An 18,941-nucleotide genomic window follows, 5' to 3' on the forward strand; every position below is an offset into this window, starting at 1 on the left:
ATCAAAAATCCAAATGTTATCCGTTTAATCAAATCGATGAATCAGATCTAGACTTGTCAACATGATCTATTGGACGGGTTTTGGGTCAGGTCATTTTTTATTGAAAATCATTATCAGGTTAGGATGATTTCAAGTCTTATCAGTTTCAAATCAGATCATATCAGGTTTGGGTTAACCAAATAGCTCGCTAACTTTTAATTTTTTTTCCTTATCATAGATTTTTTTCAATATCTATATATAATAATTATAATTATTTTATAAAGAATCCTGATTAAAAATGATGATCTAGAATTAAATATGCTAATGGGGAACTTAATTGTTGACGTGGAATTGAAAACAAATCAAAAGATCAAATTTGAGTTTTATTAGAATTTGACCCAAGCTTTCCGATTTTTTCAAATCAGGCATTTTTCAGTCATCGGTCAAAATTTTTAAATTATAACCCACTAATTATCGTATTTCCGAATCAATTTCAGGTCCGATTAAAATTTCAGGTCTAATCAAATCTAACGAGCAAATAACTTAACTTTATTGGTATTTTGAACATTAATCGCTATTGACGATTTTCTTCTCCATCTCTCATCCGCGATTTGGTCGCAACATCAAACCATCTCAAACAAACCCTAACCTTTTGCAACTCCATACTTACTCACTGCTTCGCGATCATGGCGTTCGCTTCTCGTATCCTTTCCAAATCGAAGCAGGTATCTCCCTCATTTCTCTTCTGAATTCCAATACTCTAAATTTTAAAGACCTCATTTCGATTTGAATATATCTTATTGTTCTTCGATTTTCATTTGATCTTTTAGTCGTTGACTCAGAAGAAATTTTTTCGATTTAGATTTAAGAATATGTTTATACTCTTAATGTTCGAATTGGTGTCTTGAGGATGGTGCTCAATTTTTATTGTTACTGGATTTTATTATTGAATCAACTGGTAGATTGAGTTGTTTTTGTATTCTTGATCCAATGCATTTGGTTCTTTGTTGTGGCAACGTGTTTCATAAGTTTATTGTTCGGTTATTTAGCTCGCATTAAGAAATGTACATTTGTTGTGGGGTTTTCTTACGTATGGTGTAATTAGAAGTTTATTTTGGGAAACTTAGTATCCTTCTCTTTGAGAGGAAAATGCTTTCAAAGTGATGGAAAACTCATTTACATCCATTGGTAAATGGGGAAAATAATTTTAGTTGCTGTCTCCAAAACCAACCATACACTTTTGGTTTTGGTTTTATGCAGAATGGCATTATTATTGATAAGATTTATTATTGAATCTCTAACAGCTCCAGTGTTTCCCTATTTGGTTTTATTAACCAAATAGTAATCAGGACACATCCGCTGAAGTTAAACTGCCAAGTGCCAACAGCTTTTAATATTCTCTGTTCATGTGTCTAGATATTGATCTCAAATGTATATTTGTTATGAACTTTGATTTTGCATCATCCAGTCTAGTTAGCTTGGAGTTACTTGTCTGTTTAATAGCATTTTAAGGTTATGAGATACTTGTTTGCTTGCTTTCTTGCAATTTGTTTGTTTGCTTGCTTGCGTTTTGAGCTTGTTTATATTTATTGTTGTACTCTTCGTATTGTATAATTGGAATCCCTTTTTTGATTAGAAATGATTTTATTTTCTACAGCTGTATACTGCTCAGAGCATTTTACCAAAGGACCATGTGATTCCTGTTCGTTACTTTGCCCAAGAATCAGCTCCGAAGGGTCTCAAGGGAGATGGTCAGTCTTGTGTCTTCTGTTTTTCATGTACTCGTTCATATCCCTTTATGAGTTTGGTAGCTTATGAAATTTAAAGATTCTACTTTCTCTATAATGATGATATACTTGTCTTCTTCTCCATGACATTATGATGGTTGACTGAATAGAGATGCTTAAGGGCATTTTTTTGGAAGTTAAGAAGAAGTTTGAGACAGCTCTTGGCATACTACGCCAGGAGAAGATCACCATAAACCCAGATGATCCTGCTGCTGTTCAACAATATGCTAAGGTCATGAAGACTGTAAGAGAAAAGTATATCTATGTGACTTTGTCCTCTTTATGCTATTCCTTTTTAACATTTCATACTCTACTTAAATTAGGCCCTTTTCATTTCTGTAGTATAAATTCCTTCAAGCTAGGCCTTTTAAAAGTATTTTAACACGTAAATTATGGTAATGGCGTTGGCAATGGCCAATGCAAGGATTTGCATCTTTATACGTGGCATATGCTTTAAGATTTGAGCTGTAGGTGTGTTATTTTAAATACACCTTTTACTAAATTTTTATTTACGAGGTGTCCATTGATAATGACTGCATCTTATGAAACTTCCTATTTTCTATACATGAAAAAAATATGCGACGAGGAGTTTCGGTATGTACAGAAAGATCATTTGAACCGATATGATTTCGAAATTATGGTTTAAGATAGCGTAGGTGCAGAACGAGACTTTTGTAGTTAGAGGCGAATAGCCTATTCTCAACTTGTAGGTCCAAGCTATAGAAAGGGTAATGCCTTGGAGACTTTTGTGATCTTGTTTATGACAGGTGAAAATATATAGTGTATAGATACATTTTTAGAGCACGCCTCTGTAATTCTCAATTGTATGGTTGTGGATGGGTGACCTTTACACATCGTCGTGGGCTGAAGATAGTCCATGACCTCCCAGACAATCAGAAGGGATATCGAACTAAGTTCGCGTACCTGTACAGTTCTAGAGGATGGAATATTAAAACCTCTTTTGATATTAAACCCAACCTTTCGGGTTTCAACAACGGAGTCCTGCAGTGTTCATTCAATGACGCGGTGATAATAGAATACGCAAAAATGGACGTACAATTGGGGAGGAAACCCATGAACGTTCAGCTTAACTGGATACCCGATCCTTGTATTTCTTCTTTTTCAGTATTTTTGTTTCATTGGTAAGGAAAGAATTTCTGTTGATGTTTCTAAATTCTTTATCCTTTTCTTTCATTTCCTCCTACATGTCATGTTGTGTGTCTCTTTGCATAATATTGGAGTTTCATGATGTCATGATGATGTTGCTGTTTTCTGTTTACATAATGGCTAAAGCTTTCATTATTCACTTTTTAGCCATTTTATATCGCAGGGCTGATCTCTTCTCGGAGTCTCAAAGGATTCAATATACTATCCAAACCCGTACTACGGGTATTCTTGATGCTCGTACTTATCTTTTGACTTTGAAGGAGATTCGACTTAAGTATGAAACAATATTTAAGAAATCTTTTTTACTGGAATTACCCTCTTTTCTCTTCAAGTAGTCTTCTTAGTGGTGTGTGCATTCTTGTCCATGCCTAACAACAAACTTCTATATTTGGCACTAATTCCATCTGCCATAATGATGTGCAGGAGAGGCCTTACTGATGAACTTGGTGCTGAGGCCATGATGTTTGAAGCCTTGGATAAAATTGAAGCAGAAATCAAGAAACCTCTATTGAGGAATGATGAGAAAGGAGTGAGTCGTTTGATGGCAGAGTTTGATAAGATCAACAAGAAGTAAGTTGTATTTAAATTATTGTAAGATTTTGATAATTATTGTGACATTTTGATTTGCACTTGCTTTGACCACCTCTAGGTCGTGCCGTCATTATTTAGAAATGTGTTATCAACCCTTTTATCGTTGATGATCTCATCTACCACGGCTGATCTTTCTAATTACACCGAAGTTGAAATTTCATCCTTTACGATTATTCCATGATTTTTCCTCATGGAGGACCACTCATGCACTCTGAAGGATATGATTAATTGTACAAGAAGGGTTTTGAAAGTTGAAACGGAGAACTGTGTTCTTATGAATAACTTTGTGGACCATCTATCATTTAAAAAATGAAATATTTGGATGCATTGATTATATATTTTATTTTGTTCCAAAAAACCAAAATCTCTACTCTTTTGTGTGTATGATAATGGTTTTGAAAAGGATCTGGCAAAACCCTGCATGGTGTTTCTTTATACTTATTTGAGCGATGCATTCTTGGTTCATTTGTGGTCTTTCTTTTAGACATTTTGTCCCTTATATTTATCAAATTTGTATTTTTAAAATAGACTAGGGATAAACAAAAATGATTTGCCCAAATATGAGGAGCAGCTGGAACTTAAAATAGCAAAGGCACAGCTAGAAGAGTTGAAGAAAGAAGCTGTGGAGGCAATGGAAACTCAAGCAAAGAAGTACGTTTCTGTCATTCTTAATCTATGACCTTCTTTAGGAACTCTTTTTTGTTGCTATAATTTGATATATGTTTATTCATATTATTGCATCTTCTGCTTCTTTTTATTTGCTAGGAGAAAATATAAGTAAACCATTATCTGTACATGTATTTGTCCCTTGTGTAAACACAATCATAACTCCTGAGTGAAAAGAGCAAGCTTACTGCTCCCTCAAGTCCATGCTTTTTCCGTTTTATTTTCTGATTCTATTATAGTTATGCCTAACAAAAATGTTATCCTGACCTTAATTTGGAGTTCATTGCCTTAAATCCAGAATCTTTGAACACATCTCATTGATCCGAGATTATTACAATTTAAGTTAAATGTTTTTGAAATTTGAATATGAAAGTATCTACTAGTTTTAACTTCCCTGCTTCACCGGGCTGCAGTTGTGCAGCATTTTCTGTTGACAATTGGTGAAGTTCTGAACTTATATTATGTGCTGGCACATTCATGGCATTGTGTGTGATTCTTATGGAAGGATTTTTTGGATTAATTCTTTTGTTCGCAGTTGGCACAAGACTTTTTAAAAATTTTTATTCAAAATGCTGAATCATTGAGCTGATTGAATTTAGTTTTTCTATCTTTGATACCGTAAAGATATACTCCTGTGTGCCGTGCCCCATTTGGCTGCACGTAAACTAAGAAATTGGGTATATTGGGTTATAGTAGTGGGTTATTTAGAAATATGAGAGAATATAGAGTAGTAGTGGTGGCGTCATATCCAAAAATAGAAATGAGCTAATTTATTATAGCACAGACTACAATGAATAACAGCTCGTCTTGTATGAGACCGTCTCATTATGAGACAAGTCCATTTAATTAGCACATTTTTCTAATTGATCACTTTAAAATTGTAAGTAATCACTTTAACAAATGTACATGGGTCAATCAAATAGAGATAGTCTCACCTTAAGACCGACTCATTTAAGCATTCGTGAATGAAAAATTGGGCGAATTGAGTGGGACTGAGGAGTATACCTGTAATATAAATAGCATTTTTGCCGATTCAAATTGCCAATTGCCAGGCTGATTGGCAATTGCTATGGCTTTGTATATTGTGATGCTTCATTATTACATTTTTGCTGCATCAGTCCATTGTAGTTCACTAAGCTTTATCTTGCATATTCAGGGAGGAATTTAAGGATGAGCAAATGGCTGATGCCAAGTCATTGGACATTCGAAACTTCATCTGATGTAGTTGTTGAACACTTATGGATTTTTGACTATTTACTGGAAGAACACTCGTTGGAGAGAGCTGAAGGCTGTAGTTGTTGAACTCATGGACAGGATTTCATCTTCATTTCTCCTATTTTCTTTTGAAATAAACTGGATTTTGTTAGGCAAGGAAATGCAGCAGTTAATCGAAATATATCTCGACTGAATGCTATTTCATATGATTACATCTGTTGATCATGCTCGCTTTTGAGCATATGAAATGATAAAAAGTACTGATAATTATAACCCATATATGTCCTTTACGCCAAGTGCTGAGTTCTTTAGTATTATCACTTATCACTTAAGGTGGATGCAGAATTTTTCTACTAATTCAGTTGATAATGTACAAACGAAAACCATATGATGCTACGGTGGTTTAATAGCCAAGCCTAAGAGGCATATACTAGAGATGACTGTAGTCTGTAGATATTAATGGTCCAAGCACTCTGCACTCATTGCTGTTTACTCGCAACTCCACAATAAATTCCGGTATGGTTTTGGGTTTACATGCTTGCAATAGTGTTGATTGGATCAGTATTTTTGAGAACATTGTTGATGATTGAGGGTGAGATGACCTTGCTAATTTCCAAGTAGCCTAGCTGTTGAAGACTTACAATGTTGATCCATACTCTTTTGCTTATTTATCATGAAAAGTACTCCATTTAGGGGTAAACACCAACACCAACACCAACATTATCCTTACACCAATATTGTATTGGTTTAGGTCTTATTCTTCTTAAACCTTGATCTTTTTGATTTGAAGTTTTTTCGGTGTCTTGTGAAAAAAACCCGTTCTCAATATTTGCGCATCCATGCGGATTGTCCGAGACTACCATATGGATCGATAAATTTAGCTATCAGCTTTATTTCTCTAGTTCCACCCCTTGGTTTAAGGAAAAATCTACTTGGCTAAGCGAATCACTCTATTTCCTTGAGGGTCCTTGCTAATGTCATGATACTAAGTCTACAATCATGCACTGGATGACATTGATTAATCTTAGCTTCTCCAGTAGACCATACTAATCTCATTTTACAAGCAGGGCATCAATGACCGAGTTGAAATTGTGTGGCTTTCATTAATTGTCGATTCAATGGAGGATCATTTGACAAAGAAAACAAAAATCATTACTCCTTTGATCCTTTTGAATTTGATACAATGATTAGTATTAATTTATTTATTGCAAGAAAAAAAGCTAATAAAATGAAGTGAATGAATGTGGACAGGAGAGCTAATGTGATATGTGAAACTAAGATCAAAATAAAATTATATGGACAAACAAAAAAAAATATAGTAAAATCAAATGGACAGACAAAGTATTATCCTAAAATTCTTTTTGTTCAAAGTGAAAATATTTTAGCTTTATCTAAACTTATATTATTGTTTTAAGGTATATATTGAAACTACAAGTTTGCTTGTACAATTCCGTAAGGGACGTCCTAAAGCAAACGCCTAAGTCCCGAAAATTCCATGTCTGAACATATATATAACTAATGTTCCATGATCCAAAGAATCAGATCCCCACTATCACACCGCTTATAGTTTAGTCCGTACATTATCAAGCCTGTGCAGCAAACGATTTTCCACAGCTACACGTCTTTGATGCATTCGGGTTTTGGAAGGAAAAACCTCCACCAATAAGTGCATCACTGTAGTCAAGCTGCATTCCATATATAAATAGGAGGCTCTTCGGATCACAAACTACAAATGAAGGATAAGTGCACTATTTAGCACCAAATGCATAAACATTAAACGATTATGAGAAACGCTAAAACGTGAAAGAGCAGTATATGGATTGAAGGTCCAAGGCATTTTAGAGTCTAAACCACTCACCAATAGTAAATCCGTTGACCTCGATCACAGAGTCATCTTCCTTTGTGTTCTCTTTGCTTTCAAAATCCATTGTGTAAGACATGCCAGAGCATCCTCCTTGTTTAACGCCAACTCTTAAGCACAGATCCTCATTACGATCAGACCTGATTCTTTTCAAATGCTTCAATGCATTGTCAGTGAGGGATATTGCGGGTGCCAATCCCTCAGCAGCTGGTGCTGTTACTGAACGGAACATTAAAAAAATAAGAAATTTAAAGATGACCCTAAAAAAGGATCAAAATTCAATCACTGAATTCTATTTCCAATGAATATACCATTTACCATGTGAACTATTACGACAATTGTCGGTGAAAAGAACAGAAAACCAGAGTTTTGTTTACCCTTATTTCCTTAGGAAATTCTTTGAGGTACATTTTGTTCCAGGAAAATAAACTAAATCTAGTAAACTTGAGATTTAGACCACGTTAGATAAGACCCTTTGCACTAGCCATCAGCCCTCGTAACTATACACTGAAACATGCTTATACTAGTTATATCAAGTGCATCATTTCAATAATGATGGGGTGAAATCTACCATAGTACTATATTTAGGTACCGAGATCTACTAGATTTGTAGTATAAGTTTGTTTTCACCAATGATTTTCCAATAAAAATATCCAGTAATGCCCAGAGAACTAAGTACTACAATGCCACAAGGAATTAGATTCCAAAAATACAGCCATCAACAACATTCCAATACCCCAATGTCATTAAATGACTCCCACCTAGGGTGGGTATGGAGATTGGATGTATGCAACCTTACCCTTGTAGGCAATAACACTAATAAAAAATTATTTCCAATTGACCCTTGGTAGCAAACATATTGTAAAACTTCACATAAATAAGTGCACATAATTTAATGAGCCATTTTAATATAGTTCATTATAATTCAAAACCAAATAATTATAAATTTTTGGCTCTCTAAACAAGGGGCATTCTAAAAATACAACAATACATATCTTTAACTTTAACCTCCCTTTCTAGATGCTTTTCAGCAACAGGATCTCCATTTGCAATGGCTAATCACTATAACCTTCTACGAGTAGCTTCACGAATTCCCATCAAAGATATTCCTTGATTATGATAATCATAATGTCACCTAAGTAAAGAATTTTTCCGGTCAATCACGGTTAGTCCTCAAACTGCAAAAAAAGGAATTATCACTCAACGCCACAACTCAGTTCGTCGTATGTAGCTCAAGAGCTCAACATATCAACTTAATGAACAGTGAAGTTCAATGATACGAATATTGAGTCCTAGGATAACTCCACAACTATTTGCAGAGGAGAAAACAAAAATGAGATAGTGAACCAAGAAGAAATATACAGAGCTCAGAAGGGGGGGGGGGGGGGGGGGAGGGGGTGTCTAATCATGATCCTATCTCCATCAAAGATGCCCCATTCACTTTATCATGCCTCACTCCTATGGTAATACCTTCAAGCATGTAGAAACAACAATTCAATATACTCTCTTTTCTCAAGATTGAGGTCAACGGCGGTTACGGCAAACACAATTGAGTAGTTAAGACCAAAGAAAACAAATCATGACAGACCAGTGATTAGTAATGAAAGATTGTAACCAAAGAACATTCTCAGTAATGGAAAGATTGCAGCCAAAGAACTTTCTTCCCTCTTTACTATAAAGAGGGTTCTCCATAGACTTAACCACAAATCAAAAATTGAAGAACCCAAAATGCTCTAAACAATACTAATTAGATTTCTTGATATGTACCAAGACCTTGTATAATTCAATTATTCTTTACTTTATTATTTAGTAAAAAAGTTTATTTTTACAAAATAAGTTCACTTCGACAAAAAACTTTACACCATAAAAAAGTCAAGTTATATAAAACCAATAGTTAGAACAAGAAAGAAATAACATAAATAAGTTCAATTCAACAAAAAGGCCAAAGATCTATAGTTATTTGGTTTCGGAGTATAATGGACCACATTAAAATGACTCATTAAATCATGTGAACTTCTTATTTTTGTGATGTTGGAGATGATATTTTCCAGTAACTGTTATATGAAAACAATCGCTTTATTATCATTATTAAAGGTAACATTGTGCACATACGACTCCAAAACTACGCCTAGATGGGAGCCACTAGATAGCGATCCAATCACCCCAACTTCGATTTTGTTCAACTGTTCCAAAGATCGAAGATCCACATTCACATGAGCACCGAGGACGATGTTTTTGACGTTCATTAGATTTTATCTAAGTAGGATCGAAACTAGATGTTTAAAACTTTGTTTTGAGTTTGTTTAATTGCAAATAGAAAGTTGTAGTTTCATTGGGTGTTTTTCATAAGTCATTACTAAAAAAGTCACCTTTACTACTTAGGGTAAGATTGTTATAGTTGTAGTAATTGAAACTTTCTATACTTGGAAAGTACCTTGTCTTGGTGATGGAAAAGGATGGGGTGCAAAGAAAAAGACCTAATAAGACGAAAAACATCAACAAGAGTAAAAGAGTACAAGCTTAAGTTTGAGATCAAGTCTAAAGGCTCGAAGAGAGGAGAAAAACAGTTAGGCCTAAAGAGGATTTTGTCTAGCCCTCAATCCTGAGCCCAGAGGTAATATTTCGTTTTATCCTAGAAAATGATCATTCAATGTACTATAAATATTTATTCGATGAAATAAAGATAGTGAATTTTATGATCAAAACCTTGAGAGCATTTTTAATCTCGTATGACTCTTACTCTTTCCAGGATTGGAGAGTGAAAGTCGTTCATGCTTATCAAACCCTAAGCAAGTTTTATTGTGTTCTCGAGTACCTTGAGTTTAATTTCATACATAGTGTTTCTGTATCGAAACTGAACTTGCATTTATCGTTCTATTCTCAATTCACAAAATCATCATTTTTCAAAGTTACTTCATCTATACGCCATCTTTTGCATGCCACAAATCATCCAAGTCCCCACTTTACCACCATCCTCCATAACATTCAACCCAAATCATCCATGGATTCACAACTTGTTTTTGGATCCTAAACCCACTTTTTACAAAACTCCTTAATTCCTCCAACCTTCGTCCCTCATCTATAAATCACATAAAGGTTCAATCTTGGAACCATTCTTCCATGCCAAAAGCCTCCAAGAAACCCTTAGCCCAATCGCCCTCCATAGCCGATTGCCCAAATCCTCTTCTTTTCCTCTTCCCTTCATCAGTCATCATCCATACACCTTGCTTCATCCATCGCTAACCTTTAAGCCAAAAAAAGCTTCCACCTTTCCCACAAAACGCCTAACTTTAGATTTCTCTTACCTCTCATTCCGCTCCTAAAGTCCTACCCTACTTAGATTAGAATTCCCCTATATATACATACAGCTCCTGGTTTGTACACCGCTTTTATATCACCACTAATTGGCATAATGAAATGTTAAATTCGCCAAAAAAATAAATCTAATTTAGTTAATAGAAGATGGGGTGAACACATGACTTAAGTCTTCAAATTGTTCGGGAACCATAAACCCCCAAACTTAACATCTGTCCAGAATCCTTAACATTACTAATACAAACAAGATCGAATTAGAAGCTTAATCAATATCATGACATCCCAAATCAACCATTAATCATAGTGTGCAAACGATAAAACCTCAAAACTCATCAGTAAAGAAAAAATCCATAAGCAACAAATATGTACTGTTTCTAATCGAAACAAGCTCAAATCAAGTATACAACAAATAAACTTCAAGCAAAGAGAATTCATAAAACAACTAAAAGGTACCAAACATTAACCAATATTACAAACAAATTACTATTTTTTAAGTTGACCGACAAATTGTTTTCGACAAAACAAAATAGATGAAAAACGAACATTTAATCTGGATAAAATCAAAATCAAAAAAGGCAAAAAAATACCAGAAGCAGAAGATGATCGAATTGAGAGACGAGTAAGGCGTTTAAGATTTGATGGAAAAGAAATCGAGAAAGGTGAATAATTGAGATTGAGATTGAATTGGTTGGGAAAATATAAGGGGGTTGAAGAACATCGAAGATTGATCGAAGAAGCCATTTTTGTTTGTTGAGTTTTTCTGGGAGATTTTTGTTTACTGTTTATTTTGTTAACGAAACGAAACAATGAGGACTGAAATTGTAGAAATGTGAAGATACTCGCACCGTTTTACGACGGTCGCACAATCACACTAGACGACGAAGTGGTTTGTGGTTCTTAGTGTTTGCCTCTAAATTTTTTTTTGTGTTCTTTTTATTATTTGTTTTTCTTTTCACATTTCATTTTTCTCTCTATATTTTTTTAAAATTTTGGGTCGCATTTATTATATTGTTGAATATATTAATGTGAAAAATATAATCTCCATATATCAATGTGAAGAAGTTTAAAAGACATAATAGATTAGATATAGTTATTTTGAAAAGCTAGTCTAGATTGTTTAGAAGTTGGACAAATAGTACATATAAAGCTATCTTTTATAATCTTAGGTAATGACTAAGCTAGCTTTAGGTATCATGCATAGGTTCCAAGACACGAGCAACTCTTTTGTTGGAGAAAGCACTATCATCAACTTTGTCCTTGGTGTAATAAAGTCCATGTAAGAGTTTACCAAGGAGATAATATTTCTTGGTTGATTTCTCATGGAATAGGCAAATATTCTTAGAAAACACAATATTAGTATCATTTTCTAAACATAATCTATAAACATATGAGATTAAAAGAAAATTTAGGAACAAATGCATTCTATAAACTTCACTAACATCAGTCATGTCTTTTCTCATAAGGAGATTAGTACTCATTTGGTTATATTGAGGGTCAAGTTTCATAAGGAATATCATTAATCTTTAATCTTGCTGGATTTTAACAAAGTTAGTTGTAGGATGACAATTGCAAAAGGGTAAAGGTCCCAAATCATCAATTTCATCCCTTAAAGATTTTACCTTTGTAAAAAAATCTACTATGGTCGTTCCTGACTCTTGTGTGTTATTGAGAAGCTTTTCTAGAAGCCTGAACATATAAGATGAAGAAGGAGTTTCAAATCTTCCCTCAAGATCCTTCCAAATACATCTTGTTATTTTTAGGTACATAAAAGTCTTTACAATGTATCTTTCAAGAGAGGACATTATCCATCCTATAACCATATTATTTCATCCTTCCATGCCCTTTCAAATGTAGCACCATCTTCGGGTTAGGCAAGAAAACATCCACGAAACATTTCTTATTTTTATCATCTAAACCTATCACCTTTTCTAGTCGCTGTAGCAAGTCTTATTGAACACAACACAATCTAATTTTGTGCTGGTCGAATCAAACGGATACAAATAATATATACAAAATATCTATGTTGATGTGGCAACAATAAGAAGAAATAATATCCATCATTATTCTCAACAAGAATTAATTGGAAAGGTAATTTATATCAAGTTAGTTGAATCGATATGATATTTAACGGACCTCAATGATGACCGAAAAGATTGGTTATATAAATCGAAAGATAATCAGTAATTGTATAATTAAAACCAATATGACTCCAAGTTATAGTAATTTGCGTTTGGCAATATCAAAATAGTTATCTTATTTTGGCTTATAGAGAAAAATCATGCAAGTAAAGACACATCTACATGGAATTAGGGAATTTCGAAAAACCCTATCAACGTGAATAACCTACTAATTTGAAAATTCAAATAAATGTGTTATAGCATCGAGTATAATAAATCAGGTGATACATGATCAACACTTTGAACACACGTTAGGTTGAGGGAGATGAGGGTTTAACCAAGTGTTTAGGGTTTAGAGGGAATAAATGGCGTTGGTTAAGAGATTAATAGAGATTGTGTTTTTTAAAGGATAAAAGACTAGAGGTCTATGTGTTTAGGTCTTGAGTAGGTGCTATGAGTTTTTCTATTTGATGTACTTTTTCATAAGAAATATTAATGAGAATACAAAAAGTTCATTTATTTTAGATATTTATTGATAAATAAAATTAATGGAGGAAACAAAATATTAAAACAAATATAAGTCTATAAAATAAAGTTAGTGGAAAGATATAGAAATCATAAATATTTAAAAATGTTAAAATAAAATTAGTGAAATATATGAGAACCATAATCATTATTAAAAATATTAAAATAAAATTACTGAAAATATATAAGGACCATAAACATTAACAAATACTTCGAGTTAGGGTGACAAAGAAAAGTGGTCTACATAGAAATATTCCGTAGGAAAACAACAAATTGAATTGTTTAAAAAAAAATGACAGCATTATTAATAGGAATGAAGAGAGTATGTACTACTATAGGTGTCCAAACGGGTGTTCGATCAAATTCAGACAAATTAAAATTAGTTTTTTAAGTTGGTTAATATTCTCACTCAGTTCACTTTCGATTCAATTCAGTTCAAGTTATGTTCGGTTTAGATATTATTAACTTACTGATCAAGTCGTGTTGATATCGATTTAGGATCGTGTTGTTGTTGATTTATGGTCGGTTAAGTAGACATCGGTCATGAAACGAGTTCAGTTAAGATTTGAGCGGGTTGATGTTGGGTTGAATCGGGTATTTGACGGGTTAGATGTGTTTTGAGTCAGTTAATCTTCTGTAGCGGATCAATATAAGATAAAATTTAATTACGGGTTAACTTGGATTTGTATTTAATTAGTTAAGACTTAAGATTGAGAAAAATATTGATTTTTCCAAATTTAGAATATAAATGCAATGTTGAGCTTATTTAATGTTTTTAATTTTATCCAAATTTAATTGAAGTAAAAACTTGTTCCAATTCAAAAAAATTGCTAGCAATTAGTGTCTGTCCAATGTTGATTTTAGTATTATTGTTGAACTCGGATCGATAAATATGCAGGTTCAATTTCATCTCAGACGGTTGATAATCGAATTTAATGACCCATATATTGAATCTTAATCGGTTATTTATGGGTAATTGATTGGCTCGATTCATATTCAATTTGACTTGACTTCAGTTACATTTCAGTTGTTGGATTAATTAACATCAATTCGATTCGAGTATGAATATTTGAAAATAATTAATCGGTTCATTTTCATTTTAGATTAACTTACGATTCAGGATGGGTATGAGTTTCTAGGATATTTTCTTAGTTCAAACACGGGCCGAACACAGTTCAATTCTGACGGGCTAACAAGTCGGGGTTAGGTTTTAACACCTATATGTATTAGTATTACATCTAATTTACTATTTTTCCTTTTAATTTCGTTGCTTGATACACCAACTGCCGCCAAACGAAAATGGCTGATGCTATACAATTAGATCTTTTCTTATTGCTGTTCATTTATAGCGCTAGAAATGTACTCCAAATGAACCATAAACTCTTCAATAAATTACCATAGTCCATAGTAAGAAAGAAATATAAAAATGAAACTAATAAGGAACTCTTAGCATTTCCTGAAGGATTTTGTTCACTACAAATAACGAAACGGAACTGAAAACGAAAATGAAAAAAATATACTCCTTCATCTATTTTGAGTTTGCTGCCGAAACTAAAAGTGACATATTTTCAATTGTTATTTTCAATGGCAAGTTCAAAAGAACACATAAGTATTTGTAAATTAGCATACATGTTTTAACGGAAACAAATACAAGAAAAAATAGACGGATTAATTAGAGAAATCACACAAAGATTTAACATAGTTCATTTATAATATGGTAACTACATGTCTACATCCATCGGATGGACAGGGAGAATATATATTATTAATGAGAGGAAAAAAACAGTTACAAAATAACAAAGTAATAGGTTATAAATAATACCCAGAAATAATAGAATTTCCTGATTTGTCTAATTTCAAATCGAGATCTAGAAACAATATCTCATAACATCGCCCTGAACAACTGTAAAGCGAGAGTAAGAAAATTTAGCTCATATCATCCCACTACACATTACAATTTCTACACCTTACAAGGTGGGAGTGGAGTACCACAAAGCCCAGGATTATGCAAAAATGCTGAAGCTGATATATTAGCCTTATGAGCAGGAATTTCCCCACTTAGTTTATTCCTTGATACATCAAAAACAGCAAGATTCTCCAAATTCAACACTTTCTTTGGTATACTCCCACTCAAACTATTCCTTGACAACAAGATCGTATTCAACGATTTAGCATTCCCAAGTTCTTGGGGAATCCTTCCAGTAAGATCATTATCTACCATTTTCAATTCAGTCAATTGGGTCATATTCCCAATTGATTTGGGTATGGACCCTCCTAATGGATTATATGATAAGATTAACGACGACACGAAACTCATGGCAGGCTTATTGCCTATATTATCATCAATTGGACCATTAAAGTTATTGTTAGACACATCAATAAGGTAATATGACCCTCTAATATTATCAAAAACTATACTTAAAGGACCTGATAGATTGTTAGAGTGTAGATCAAGGGTACTTAAACTGCTCATCCTATACCTAAACCATAAGGGTAGTTTCCCAGTTAGGTGATTATTCGATAAATTAAGGTCACGTATTGAAGATTGTGAAGATATTTGTTTTGGTAACTCCCCTTTTATCCTTGTGTTGGCTAAGTTCAAAGATGTGACATTGTCTAATGTAAGAATCCAATTGGGCAGTTTTGCTAATCCAAGAGGATTATAGGACAAATCAAGTGTTTGTAACATGTTTAGATTAGCAAGTTGAGGCGGAAGTGAACCCATGAGCTTATTGTTAGACAAATCTAAAGTCGATAAATGATCAAGATTACCAAAACTCGAGGGGATTCTTCCTAGAAATCGATTATTTCTCGCAAATATTTCGATCAAATTTTTAAGATATCCCATTGTTGGTGGCAAATTCCCGGTAATCTTATTGTTCTCTAGGTTTATGAGTTGAAGTTGTGAAAGATGCCCAATAGATTTGGGTAGGACACCGGTTAATCTATTGTGACTCAAGTTAATATCTATCAAAGAAACTAACCCACCAATGCTAGAAGGAATAGGTCCACTTAGTCTATTGTGATCAAGGTACATGACCTTTAATTGGGAGAGTTGTCCTAGAGAATAAGGTATAGTTCCATTGAGTTTATTATTGTTAAGGTAAAGCTCTTGCAATTTAGTGAGTTTTCCTATGGTTTTTGGGATGTTTCTATTGAATTTATTATGGTCAAGATATAACATTTTCAATTGGGATAGGTTCCCAATTGAATCTGGTATACTTCCTCCAAAACTATTTTCTGATAAATCCAAGTTTGTAAGGTTCTTTAATTTGCCAATACAAGTTGGGACCCCACCCACGAAGAAATTTCCTTGAAGATTAAGCACCTTAAGTGAGATCATATCTGTTATTGAAGATGGGATTCTACCAGAAAACATATTCCATTGTAATTCCAATGTCTTACAAGACAATCTCAATGATTGAAGGAGAGAAATGGGTAAGTTACCAAACAAGGAATTATGGTCAAGGGCTAAATGTTTTAGCTTATGAAGGTTCCCAAATGAAATGGGTATTGACCCATTTAGGCTGTTATAGGTTAGATAAAGGTGGGTCAATTGGGACAATTGTCCTAGTTGAGTTGGGATTGAACCAGATAATTGGTTTAAACTAAGATAAAGTTGAGTCAAATGGGAGAGTTGTCCTAATTGAGATGGGATTGTACCACTTAACCCACCTAGGAATCTAAGGTCAAGGACCTTAAGATAGGTAAGGTTACCTAAAAAAGGGGAGAGTGTACCTGCTATAAAAGGTCCGTCTGAGTCGTCAAATCTTCCGGTTAATATAATGCTAATAACTCTACCAGTAGTAGGATTACACTGCACACCTTGCCAGGCCGTGCAGCAGTTGGTGTTAGGCACCCAACTGCGCGTAAGTTGGGCAGAGTCTTCGGTGATCCTGCCCTTGAAATCGAGCAGTGCCTCTTTATCAATGTCATGGCATGATTGTACTATAATTATCAGAGCGACTATGACTATTATGAAGAAAATGAGAGTAAAAGAAGGGAATTTATAGGGTAGTAGTAGCATGATGGAGATAATTTGGAGAAACAAGAAATGGATGTATGATTGATAATAAGGTGAGTTATATGTAATCTAATCTAATAATAATACTTCCTCCTTCTGAAAAATACTTGCTACTGACAATATTCGTGTTCAAGCTTATTTTATATATTGCGGCTGACGTGTAAAAAAAATGTCAAGTTGGATCTTGTTTAAACCGTGTAATCGCATACTTTCATAATATTAATTTTTTATAATTTATAGATTTACATAATTTAATATATCAATGATTAAAATAATATATTAAATTATCGTAAATAGTCAATAGTGGAGTATAATATTCATGGAGGAGTATAATATTAGAATGAATTGAACTTAATGAGTAAGATTTGGTAATATTTTGCATTAATTGTAGAGTGTAAACGATGAACGTTGACAATTTGAAGTTGGAATATTGAATTGATCAAGTGGATAGCTGTGTTTTTTTCATAATTTATTATTTTATTATAGGGTATGGCGAGGGGCGATAAGGGTCATGTGAAATTTAAATCAAGTGAATAAAATATGATTCTCTCAATAATTTATTTAATTTATTAGGTTGGTTACCCATGTAATGCAGAGTGAAAACTTTTTAGAATAATATCGATAATGTTTTAGTAAATAATCTTTAATATACTTCTATAAATTATAACCAATATAAGTTTTTGTGACAACTCATTTTGTATAAAACCGTCTCACAATAAATTATAATAGCCGAGTTGGTTTTTTCTGGACTTTTAAAAAGGCTGACTCGACTTTCGTTTTGAATTTTAAAAATTTTCAATAAATATTGAAATTCCAAAATATATCTAATTGTTTTTTTTAATTGCAATCCAAACAAAAGTATATATTAAATCAAAATAGCCTAATAGGAGTATATTCTAATTTAAGATAAGTTGAAGACTATTATTGGAAAAAGACGTTGAATTCATAGACCTTTGCTAGAATTTTTTTAATTTAATTTAATCGGATTGTTTGATTTTTTCAATAAAATTAATAATGCACTAGATTTTTTTTTATTGTAAATTTTAATTTATACTACATTGCAAAATCATGTGCTTTGCTTCACAATACGTAATCGAATAAGAATGAATTTTGTTTATATTAGAATAATTAGAGTCTTAATATAAGATTTATTAACATTTAGTTTTTAAAATTTTTAATCATAGACAATTATCGCTATTAAGTATCGAAAATGTGAAAAAAAAAAAACAAATAGCATATTTGAAATGAAACATAGGAAGCATGATTAGAAATGAAATTAAAAGATGGAGAGCACAACCACTGCTCAACAAAATAAATGTAAAATCAATTACTCCCTCATTTCTTTTTATTCTTTTTGTTTGGTTTTTGCAGATTTTCAATGTAAAATTTTAAATCTCAATATATCTAAATACACATAATAAAAAATTATAAAAAATACATAATAATAAAGTATATATTAAAAAAATCTAACGAAATCTCACATAAATATATTTTATCTTCAAAATATATGTTAAAAATATAATTTAAAAATCTTTCTTCCTCCAAATCGAAAGAATATTAGAGAATGCAGTGAATATAAAATAGAAAATAGTCCAAAATGAGTGTTGTAAGTTGTAACTGATCAATCCTTTCTAGAATACTTGATTGATTTTGTAACTGATCAATCCTTTCTAGAATATTCTGTAAATTGTAAT

General features: G+C 32.9%; 3 protein-coding genes across 4 annotated transcripts; 1 reads left to right on the top strand and 2 right to left on the bottom strand.

Annotated features, from left to right (window-relative positions):
• The first annotated feature begins 537 nt into the window (after positions 1 to 537).
• On the top strand, positions 538 to 5,682 carry LOC130807741 (probable ATP synthase 24 kDa subunit, mitochondrial). Its single transcript, XM_057673064.1, has 7 exons — positions 538 to 704; positions 1,637 to 1,730; positions 1,877 to 2,021; positions 3,097 to 3,207; positions 3,357 to 3,503; positions 4,053 to 4,175; positions 5,347 to 5,682. The coding sequence occupies exons 1-7, from the start codon at positions 666 to 668 to the stop codon at positions 5,408 to 5,410; spliced, it is 723 nt and encodes a 240-aa protein (XP_057529047.1). The 5' UTR covers positions 538 to 665; the 3' UTR covers positions 5,411 to 5,682.
• A 1,052-nt stretch (positions 5,683 to 6,734) lies between these two features.
• On the bottom strand, positions 6,735 to 11,507 carry LOC130807742 (iron-sulfur assembly protein IscA, chloroplastic). 2 transcript variants are annotated; one of them, XM_057673065.1, is made up of 3 exons: positions 11,169 to 11,507; positions 7,264 to 7,485; positions 6,735 to 7,131 (listed from the first exon to the last, which is right to left on the bottom strand). In XM_057673065.1, the coding sequence occupies exons 1-3, from the start codon at positions 11,320 to 11,322 to the stop codon at positions 6,989 to 6,991; spliced, it is 519 nt and encodes a 172-aa protein (XP_057529048.1). In that variant the 5' UTR covers positions 11,323 to 11,507; the 3' UTR covers positions 6,735 to 6,988. The 2 variants fall into 2 exon arrangements, with proteins under 2 accessions (XP_057529048.1, XP_057529049.1); XM_057673066.1 differs by having other exon boundaries at positions 7,264 to 7,479; positions 11,169 to 11,465.
• A 2,832-nt stretch (positions 11,508 to 14,339) lies between these two features.
• LOC130808487 (LRR receptor-like serine/threonine-protein kinase GSO2) lies at positions 14,340 to 17,250 on the bottom strand. The gene is made up of 4 exons (XM_057673958.1): positions 15,213 to 17,250; positions 15,046 to 15,118; positions 14,620 to 14,696; positions 14,340 to 14,404 (listed from the first exon to the last, which is right to left on the bottom strand). The coding sequence occupies exons 1-4, from the start codon at positions 17,248 to 17,250 to the stop codon at positions 14,340 to 14,342; spliced, it is 2,253 nt and encodes a 750-aa protein (XP_057529941.1).
• Positions 17,251 to 18,941: the final 1,691 nt, after the last annotated feature.

Source organism: Amaranthus tricolor, chromosome 3 (genome assembly GCF_026212465.1).
Source record: "Amaranthus tricolor cultivar Red isolate AtriRed21 chromosome 3, ASM2621246v1, whole genome shotgun sequence".
Classification (NCBI taxonomy): Eukaryota; Viridiplantae; Streptophyta; class Magnoliopsida; order Caryophyllales; family Amaranthaceae; genus Amaranthus; species Amaranthus tricolor.

Excerpts from the sequence above, each read along its gene's own strand:
- LOC130807742 (XM_057673065.1), bottom strand. The coding sequence starts at position 11,322 with ATGGCTTCTTCGATCAATCTTCGATGTTCTTCAACCCCCTTATATTTT. Across the intron at positions 7,486-11,168 it reads TCGATCATCTTCTGCTTCTG|TAACAGCACCAGCTGCTGAG; the intron begins GTATTTTTTTGC and ends TGTTCCGTTCAG. Across the intron at positions 7,132-7,263 it reads GGTCAACGGATTTACTATTG|TTTGTGATCCGAAGAGCCTC; the intron begins GTGAGTGGTTTA and ends CTTCATTTGTAG.
- LOC130808487 (XM_057673958.1), bottom strand. The coding sequence starts at position 17,250 with ATGCTACTACTACCCTATAAATTCCCTTCTTTTACTCTCATTTTCTTC. Across the intron at positions 14,697-15,045 it reads GGAAATTCTATTATTTCTGG|TGAACAAAATCCTTCAGGAA; the intron begins GTATTATTTATA and ends CGTTATTTGTAG. Across the intron at positions 14,405-14,619 it reads CTTTCTTACTATGGACTATG|AATTGAACTGTGTTCGGCCC; the intron begins GTAATTTATTGA and ends TTAGCCCGTCAG.
- LOC130807741 (XM_057673064.1), top strand. The coding sequence starts at position 666 with ATGGCGTTCGCTTCTCGTATCCTTTCCAAATCGAAGCAG. Across the intron at positions 2,022-3,096 it reads ATGAAGACTGTAAGAGAAAA|GGCTGATCTCTTCTCGGAGT; the intron begins GTATATCTATGT and ends TTTATATCGCAG. Across the intron at positions 4,176-5,346 it reads ATGGAAACTCAAGCAAAGAA|GGAGGAATTTAAGGATGAGC; the intron begins GTACGTTTCTGT and ends TTGCATATTCAG.